Source organism: Trichoderma evansii, assembly GCF_050947405.1.
Source record: "Trichoderma evansii strain SZMC 28006 chromosome Unknown GGI43scaffold_6, whole genome shotgun sequence".
Classification (NCBI taxonomy): domain Eukaryota; kingdom Fungi; phylum Ascomycota; class Sordariomycetes; order Hypocreales; family Hypocreaceae; genus Trichoderma; species Trichoderma evansii.
In genome coordinates, this window is record NW_028145200.1 from 879,795 (window position 1) to 889,406 (window position 9,612).

The window sequence follows — 9,612 nt, forward strand, 5'->3', positions numbered from 1 at the left end:
ATCATTATAAAAACGAGCTCGAGTGATTCAGAGATACCATCCATCGAATCAGTTGTGAGATATCTATCTAAGAATCATTTGGTTTAGACCTTGATACTAAGTTATAGAGTAGGTCAATATTCAATTGTAAGGAGAATAAGCTCTTAAAAGAAGTGTCAAACACTCGCATATTATTGATCTATGTATGTGTGATTGGACTTTTAAGGCTGGTATTTCAATAAGTATCATATACACAAGTATGAAGGGCACGAGGTTGAATTGGCCGTTGGCAGGCTGGACCACTTCATAACATACTGTTACGACCTGATTTAGCGTAACAGGTAGAATCCCTTATAAGCAGCTGGTTCGGTTACAGTAATTGCTACAATAGCGATTATTGGCCTAATCTTTCGCCCTGTTTGGCTTAACGGTATAACGGATCGCTACACATACGCAGAGTATAAAATTCAGTGTGCTTAATATACATCTAACCTGGTGTGGCTTCTTGGCGAAAATTACAATAACCTGTGATGGAATGGAAGTATGGAGTGGCTCTCTTTTGCATAGATCGCTAGACAAGGCCGATTATATTGAATATATAATAAATTAAATACTGGCTAAAAATAGCTAATCTCACTTTTTCTCGTTACCACTCCATACTAATATTCTGAAACTCCCATAGCATGGCAAGCCTGCCTATAAGCTTGCCTATAAGCGCTTCACACCAATGTCCCTGTCCATATTGTACCCACAATAACCCATCTAGGATGTCATTTTTAGCTTTCAGCTATAGCAATTAGTATTGCAAAATATTAACTAAAATAAAAGAGGTGAAAAACCAAAACTTCTCCCAATATCGCCTGACCATTAACCTTTGCCATAAAGTTGCCTAAATGCGATGTCTCCGAGACATCTTGCCTCTGTGTATATGCGTACCACCATACCAAAGATGAAGAGAGAAAAAAGTATTTTCTTTGGACATAAATAAAAAAAAATTTGCAGAACAGAAAAAAAATATCGCTATCATCAAATATTTTGTGCTTGGGAGAGATCTATAAAGTAGATCCGAGGGTTGGATGCAGCCGTAAACTGAGATCACTGCGTATAGAGACGCATCGCGATTTGTGCAAGAATAGCCAGATGAACCGACCGCGGTAAACAAGATGAGACTTTGAGACAGCAAAGTCAAAGGTACGCATTATTACCTTAGAGACATGCACCAATAATCTGCAATAGTTGGGCATTGGGTATTCGTCCTGAGAAGTTGGTGAGGAGAGTTGTTGCAAGTGCTGTATTTGAGCGGTCTCTCTGCCATGAATTGCGGCTATCAAATGACAGGGCCATCCCTAGTGCCCATGAGTTGGGTAACTTGATGAAAGTTAGATTGTATTTATGAAGTATTACACAATCATCACAAATTTACTCACCTGGTCCTGAATAGACCGTTTCAAATCAACAAGGGCTTCGGCAGTGGAGGCTTGGTTAGTGATCTCGTGTAAGTCGAGAAGAGGGGCAATCTTGGCCATTAGAGGATTGTGGGCGCTAGCAGCCTCAGATTTCAGCATAGACTCGGCTGTTTTGAGTATTTCCTCTTGGAAGCCACGGCGCTCCCATGCGCTCCATTGCCTGGTTGCTTGAAATACATTGTCAATAACTTTAGGTAGACGCCTATTACGGCTCAGTCGCTGTTCATTGGCTAGAAAAGAGGCCTCTCCAAAGTTGCCACAGTAATACGCAGATACAAGGGCATCAAAGCTATCAAAGCCAGCCGCTCGAACTTTCTCCATGATACCTTCCATGCGCTCGTCTAGAGAGATATTCTCCGTAGTTGGCTGAGGTAGCGGCGATATAGTACTGGAACCGGGACCAGTAAGCTCAGGGCAATCCAGAACTGCGCTAGGAGTGGTAGGTTCCGAGTAGGGGAGCGTGTTACTGTTATTGTTGTCATGGTTGTTGTCATCATTGGATGGTGGCGATAGCGACTGGATTTTCGACATGGCACCTGTTTTCCATACTTCCACGTTGGTATCAAAAGAATATTCCATATCATCTCCATGGGCGGGCGAGAAGGCATCGACGCAGGGAACTTGCTCAGCTTGGGTGATGCTTTCCAAGGCTATATCCAAGTCAGGCCTCGTGGCCCTTCTCGCCAACGGAGGGCTAGAAGAATCAGGATGGAACTCACCTTGCGAGGGTACGCCATTGCTAGAAGGATACGAAGGGGCGAGGTTGAGCTGCTGTTGAAGACTATTAAGGCGGTTCAGCAGGTGAGTCTGAAAACGCAAACAGTCGAGTACAAATTCGTGAGGCACCCTGGAGATTTGATCTATTATGGGCTGGTCTGGTGTAGATAGCAGGCTACCAGTTTCTGGGGGAGTCTCTGTTTGTGGTGGTGGACTGTTCAGGTCATTGTGAGGCATTGGTGGCAGCATGGAGTCCATCCCATCAGCAGCGGGCTCTTCATACACGGCTGGCTGCACTGAAGGAGGCATTTGGCTGGAAGATCTCTTGATCTGAGATACAGGAGATGAAGGAGACTCAGTATCAGGCATTTGATTGATGGCCGTAAAGCCGCGAACCCCTCCCTCAGAAGTGGATAACTCGCTGTTTTCTGGGAGCGGCTGTTGGGGTTTATCCTGTTCTCGGCTTTCTAAACGAGCTTGCAGCTCACCAAGGCGTGCCTTCATACGGTGGCCTGTGATTTTAGCATATTACCAGTCAGTAAAACGTATTTAATGTCCAATGTAATCCCTTGGGTCAACATTCAGCAGCCAATGGGTATAAGAGAGGGGAATATAGAGGACAGGGCAAGCATACGGTATGTTCTTTGAGCAACACGGTTCTGTATCTTCTTCTTCTCCTTGGGGTCTTTTACTTTCGTCCAGTCGTCCTCTTCTCGCATGTATACCGGGTAGTTTGGCAATACTACCTGCTTTTTCTTCTTGGCCAATGGGGTGTGAATGGGAGTGGTTGTGATATCTGCAGGGTCAACCGTATCTGGAGGTGTAGAGTATTTTGGTGCGATTTCTAAAGACATGGGGTCTGGCAGTACTTGGTAGCCCGAGTCGCGTGGTGAAGATGAAGGAGATGTTACTGAGGTGGGGGGAGCTGAAGCGACTGGAGGGGAGGCTGAAGAAGATGAGGAATAGTCCCAAACGAGCGTTGAGAAGGTCATACTGCTCGCCGTTGAGCTATACGGAGGCTGAAAGTAAAGCAGATGGTATAATGAAGTAGGATTAGATCAGATAAGATGGAATATCTCGAGAAAGCCTTGAAAAATGATGTCAATGAGATCAGATTCCAAGTGAATAGCGGCTACGGCTGATATAAGTACGAGGTCTTCAAGCAGTGGTAAACAGGTGAAGTTCCCGCAGGCTACGCCAGGCGTCTCAAGCTTTCTAGCCTATCAGAATCGCGCAAATGCATGTACCCAAACTTCCTGTACGCAGTACAGGAACAAGACCCTAGCGCTCCTCTTTGCCTAAGCAAACAGCAAGGCAACCATCAGGTATAGATACGCGCTCTATGATTCTCAGCTAGCGGGCGTACGCAGAAGCTTGTGGCCAGGGGAAATTCATGGCGTGCATGTAGCGAAAATTGACCCCCATCTCTCTCCTTACATATATACACTCAAGAAAAGTGTGTGTTCACTAATGTATCCACACGGAGAGAATTACCTGCACATCTACTACTACTACTACCTCTTGGTACTAGTAGATCTAATAGAAGCATGTCCACACCCTCTTCTTCTCAAATGACCAGGCAGGCACAACATATCCTTGTCCGGCAGAAGCCCTGTTTCCCAACCATCACGAATGGGGTACTCAATCATAAATGGCCATAGGTACTCAAAAGATGTCTTGCTGTACGCAGTGGATATGTGACTACCTGGGCATTATTCTGTAATAGGTTGGTAGGACCTGCCTTAGCACCTACCTTAGTCCCAAATTAAGGATATACTACTCATACAGCGGAACAGGAAAGCATCTTTTCTCGCTTCTTGCTCCAAAAACATCGTTGGGCATCCATCGTTGTTGACCATGGAGTGGCAAGAGGCGCAAGCGCAGGCACAGAATTAGGGCCTGCAGGGCATATGGGTATAGTGAACAAAGCTGCTTAAATAGCTTGAGCAGGGCACTAAATTGTAGCTGTCCGTGCTGTAAACTTGCATGTCCACTTGTATCCTGTGTATCAGCGCCTCCGGTGATGTGTTCGGATGATGTGTTCGAACCAGCCTCTTACAAGTATACCAGCCCACGCTGTCCTGCATCTAGCAGCATTAGCTGGTCAGAATTTATCTGGGAGAAGAGAACATCGGAAAAATCTGAGAGCGATATAGGCTAGAATTAATACTGGATTTGAATTTCATAAATTCTTGACGAAAATGTTACAGTAGGAGGCATTATTCCACAAAAAGCAGTCTTTCACAGATTACATATGGCAACACTGGGGCTTCAATAAACAAATAGAATGAAGCAAATCAAAACAAAAGAAGTAGAAATTGGTTCTCATTTCAACTACTGATTCCTTCTTTCTCCTTCTGTTTAATCTCTGCCTTTCTCTCTCGATCTCTTTGGAACTTTATACGTCCATTTTTGCGCGTCTAGCTCTCTGCTTGCCAGAGCTGGGCATCCAACCCATTCTGTTTCGTACGACGTCCCATTTGCCGGGTCTTTGGATCAGCTCACACCGAAAAATCAAGGGTGTTCTGGTCCAGCTAGCCACCGACACCACTCAATTTCCACTTACATGCTGTCTCATCTCGAATCTATTCCGCCTTTTTAATTGACCAACCCGGAGATTCTTCCGATTCAATCACGCGGCCCCACAGTCCATATATTTCCTCCTTATTATCCCTTGATGTCTTACAGTGATTGGGTGACGTCGCAACTGCTCAGAGGCGCTCTGCGGTATCCAAGCAGTGAGCTGGCATTTGCTCGGCACAATCTTTGTCAACTGCATGTCGCAGGACTAGCGAGCTTTAGGTGTGAGATGGCGACTCATATCCAGAACTCATCGTACAACTACATTCCCAAGCCTGCGGTTAGCTAATATGAGATCACTGCCACCTAAGACGGCGGCATTCATTTCATTTTTGCTATGCCATCCAGAAACGGATGCCGTCACGCAAATCATACGCTCCATCAAGACATATCTGCTAGCGCCGAATGGGGAGAGGCTGTATTACCACTTAATCTGCCAATCCAGCGCTTGACTCCCCAGCTTAGGCCAGAGTTATTCAGATAATGTGCAACCTCAGGCAGTGCCGGGCTGTCAGTGCACTACTGTCCATGCCTTTCGGGTTACACAGCAGGAGACGAAGGATGGCATTTGGAGGCGGTTATAGAAGCCGTGTTTTCGCCCAATATATTCCGCCTCCGATGCCACGACGGGGTGGGAACTTTGTGCTATCGGCCATGGGATAGAGCAGCCATGATGGCTTCCAGTCAGTTCCCACCAGGTTGATGGCTTCGGGGGCAAAACACGCCACCTTAAGAGACACACAATGTAAATCATTACCGAGAAAAACTGGGGCAGAGGAAAGGAAAGAAAAGAAAAGAAAAGCGTTAATTTTCTCTATGCTACGTAGTATGCTTCTTCAGCCAACTCCTTACCATTACAGGCGCATCCATGGTGCCTGGGGACTTTAGGGATGGTATCACAGGTACGAGTAAAGGCTTGCAGCACAGCTCCTCATCTCAAGCAGGCGTTTCCTGATTGATACCAGACACAGGGTTACGGCATGAGGAGCTCCGAGAGCTGGAACTAGCATCTGGCATGGAGCCCACGGAAGGCATCAATGTCCGTCCTACTGGTGCTTTAGGTTCCCCTGCTGCATTTTGTGGCTGCATCAAGCGAGGTGGGCAGTATGAAAGTTGTCTAAGAAATGTAAGACAGCTAAGAAAAGCGGTCTTAGGGTACACACCAATGTATTGCCGCCGCCTGGCATTGTAAGTGAATTGTTCGTGCGTATGGCCAGCTGAGATGATGCCGGTGCTCGGACCCAGGTTATGGCTGATACGCAGGTTAGAAAAGTTTATATAACCAGCCTCATTGCTTGAAAAATATAATGGGGGAACAAGAAAGGGAAGGGAGAAGAGGGTGAGGGAGGCCTATGGTAAGAACTGCAACAGCAGCTCGGGACAAGTGAATAATAATTAAGCCACCAAGTGACACCACATCTAGCTTCACCGATAATACGCATTGTTAGGTTCCGATGCGCCCCCGTACTGTATGAGCATCGGGTGCGCTGCTCGTAGCCCAATAATGATGATCTAGATAGAACGATAGAACCACCAAGGGATGCCAGACAAGGCCCACCAGACTCTGTGGGTTTCTCCTATAGCAATCGAGATCGCTTAGATGCGGCCGAGCCATCCACTCTCTCTCACCGGTTGCTAAACCAGGATGCCCCGGCTCTCCACTTTGCTTGTTCCTCTGAGGACTGGGCCTCAATGTCTCATTCATGGCGTATGGCGGTGGCAGCAGGTTAACTGCTTCGTACAGCTTCTATGTACTGTACTCGTGTTATCCCTTTGTGAGGCGAGTGGGCCGAGGATGCAACGTGGTGGAAAGAAGGGCAAAGAGGCTACTTACGAAGGAGCCACTAACGAGCCAGAACGCCGCTCGTGCTCTCTTTATGCTGCTGTAGCGATTGCCCTTTTCTACTGCTTGATACTAGCACGCAGCAGCAGTATCACTTCGCACAAAGCTACTATTATCGTCCTTATAGACTAATTACGAACCTATATTTGGGGCATTAGCGTTCGAGTCCACACCCATAATCCATGCTCTGAGGCGAGAGAGATCAGCACACTACGGTGGTGCCCCCAAGAGAAAGGGAGATTCCTGATCCCCGCTAAGAAGCCGCTACGGCATCAGCCGCTTCTCTATTTAACTTGGCCCCGCAGTAACAGTAACACCGAATCCACAAACAAGCAGCCAAGCCCATTCTAAGGTGATCGTCTGTGACAGCAAACGCAGCTCAGCTAGCCCCAGGTAGCTATCGGTTCTCGCAGAGACAACTGAAGGCGACACCCTCAGACCGCAGAGTGAATCTCAGTACCCCTGTATGCGATGAATGAGAGAAATCGCAGCCGTATTTGGGGTGGCCTCTTCTTACTCTTGTTCGCTTTGTAAAACTACATACAGAAACTCTCACTCACATGACAATGTTACAGGCTGGCGTGAGAAAATTGTGCTTTTTGCCAGATTTTCTGGCCTTTATCGAGAATAAATATTAACTAGTAGAAAATGCTAGTATCTAACTGTCTCACTCACAGCTCGTTCTTTTCTAGTCCACGTAGTGAATTACGGGGAGAGAAAGTTGGCTTGTCAATTCTTGGTTTCACTTTCTTGCCAAAAACATCTCTTTCACACAGATTTGGTAGTAATCACAGCGTTACATAATCATGTTAATCGAAATTGGCACAAATGTAGCCCCTCTAAACCAGGCGCTTATGCTGTCGTTCCGGTCTAGTGACGGGGGAAGATCTAAGCATTGCTCATGTCGTACGCCACAGCTTATAAACGAGAGGCATTCAACAACGACGACGGGCGGCAATGCATAGCGCACCGGCGAAAAAAATCCCGGGCGCCTCCTTTTTTTCTTTTCTCCTCGCGCCATCAATGCCTAAAATCCGTGATAAAGCCTACTAATTAGTACACAAAGACCACTGAGAGTGAACAGCCGAGCCCCTAGATTACATATAATTAGCTAGTAGCTCTCTAGTTACTTGTATCTGTGTTTATAGAGGCTCTGGTTCGCTACTTCACGGAATAGGGCTATTCGTAATTGTTAGTGCCCTTGAGCTTTATGCTCTTTCAATATGCTCCTCATATCTTTCAGCAATAGCTCAAACTAGTCGATATTCGAGAGCGGGTTTTGTTTGTGTATAGCTTTTGAAGCACATGTAGTAGACTAAGATCCCTTCAGAGCGTAAGCGTAGAGTGCCTAATTCCATGAAAATCTAGGTCGCCCCCAATGACCGTCATATTGACACTCCGAAGCATGAATCTTGAAGCAGCTACAGTAGTTTTAAGTGGCATGGTACCTATTTTTTTCGTTTCCAGATAAAGGTGAAGGAAATTTTTCTAGGGTAAATTATACCACACAAACTGGCACCAGCTGAAATTTGTTGTTGTCTTCACCAATGCAGTGAATGATCCATATCCCTTACAGCCGGGCTTCCCGTGACCCAGGACTGCTATTGCACCATAAAAAAAATAGATCCTTTGCAGTTTTCTGCCTAGACTTATTGACTCAGATGGCAATTTGCCACCCTCAGAATGAGGCTTGCATAGAAGCACGCGGGAAAGCGTTCTAGGCCCTGATATGTCCATGTGATGGGTAAACCACGAGATATGGATACATGAAGAGCTGAAAAAGAGACAGAATATGTTTGCCAAGGGTCTCTTTTGACCTCACAACGACAAATTCTCCCCACATTCGTACTATGCCATCCGTTAGCACTAGGAAGCTTGAGGGGGGGACATTCTTCCCGCGGCAACCTGCTTCTTAGCTTGAGCTGATCAACATACCTACAGCTTCCGTATCTGTCTTTACGTCCCTCGAATTAAGGGCCGATCCGAATGCATTAGTGAGCACTAGTTTGCGAAACTAGAATGGGACGGGGGTAGGCTGCCCCCGAGGCTCTGGCCTGACGTCGTGATTCCATCGCCGTACAACAACTGTCTCACTCCGAGCATAACGCCGCAAATAGAGCCTAGAAATACTAGAATACAGAGCTATGAAGACGACTTTGCCTAAGGACGATGCCATTCCGGGATATTCTTGTAGTTGGCTCGAACAAACAAGGCTCCGAGTACGTGAGATGTTTGAGCTGATGCTGGGTCACTTGGGAGAAACATGCATGTATTGGGAACGTACATGTATAAAGCCAGTGTAAACCATGAGGAACACTGAAACATTTAGACTGGGACTGTTTAAAGCTATTTGTAGCACTGCGGAGAACATTTCGAGGCTATACTTGTCGTAAGAAGTTGGGCTGCTGTTTAAATAAAATATGGCAATTAACAAAGATAGTCGGGCTTGCATCTGCGGAGATGCCACCGTACCCGAAGTCTTTTTTTATTTTTATTTATTTAATTTTTTTTTTTTTTTTTAAAAAAAAAAGTAAAAAAATATCATAGTAAAAAACCTCGGGCAGCTTGTTTTCTCCTCCCTTCTTCTCCTTAGTATGAAGCAACGATTAGCGAGGGGAGATGCATCCTACTAGCAGCCATTATTAAGTATCAAAAACTAGTGAAACAACTTATAACTTTAACCATCTCTTCCTGTCCTAACACTCTGGTAATTCCGCAAGGAAGACAAGACAGGCAGAAAGATGAAACATATGCTCCTGCTACTATTGCTATTACCGCTACTACCACTAGGGTATACATAGGTCAGCTATACTTCGGGTTTCGGTATTATAATCTTAAATTTTGTTACCAAATACCTTTCTTATGCATGTTCCAGCCATAGAGTCGGAGCATGATGAGATGAGGAGCTGCCTGATGTGGGGGGGGGGGGGGGGGGGGGGGGCGATGGGGGGGGGGGGGGGGTTAAATAAACAGGGAAAATTGACAAACACCGTTTTAAAATGTTTATTTTGAAGATTTTTATAAAAA

General features: G+C 46.0%; 1 protein-coding gene across 1 annotated transcript; it reads right to left on the reverse strand.

Annotated features, from left to right (window-relative positions):
• Nucleotides 1-595: 595 nt before the first annotated feature.
• Nucleotides 596-3,252, reverse strand: GGI43DRAFT_401273 (bZIP transcription factor). The gene is made up of 4 exons (XM_083205553.1): nt 2,797-3,252; nt 2,165-2,674; nt 1,407-2,095; nt 596-1,347 (listed from the first exon to the last, which is right to left on the reverse strand). Exons 1-4 carry the CDS (start codon nt 3,152-3,154, stop codon nt 1,186-1,188), a joined length of 1,719 nt encoding a protein of 572 aa, XP_083062163.1. The 5' UTR covers nt 3,155-3,252; the 3' UTR covers nt 596-1,185.
• Between the last annotated feature and the right edge of the window lie 6,360 nt (nt 3,253-9,612).

Bases quoted from the DNA above. Each gene is read 5' to 3' on its own strand.
- GGI43DRAFT_401273 (XM_083205553.1), bottom strand. From the start codon at position 3,154: ATGACCTTCTCAACGCTCGTTTGGGACTATTCCTCATCTTCTTCAGCC. The intron at 2,675-2,796 runs GTATGCTTGCCC...CTAAAATCACAG, and splicing joins TGTTGCTCAAAGAACATACC to GCCACCGTATGAAGGCACGC. The intron at 2,096-2,164 runs GTGAGTTCCATC...ACTTGGATATAG, and splicing joins CAATGGCGTACCCTCGCAAG to CCTTGGAAAGCATCACCCAA.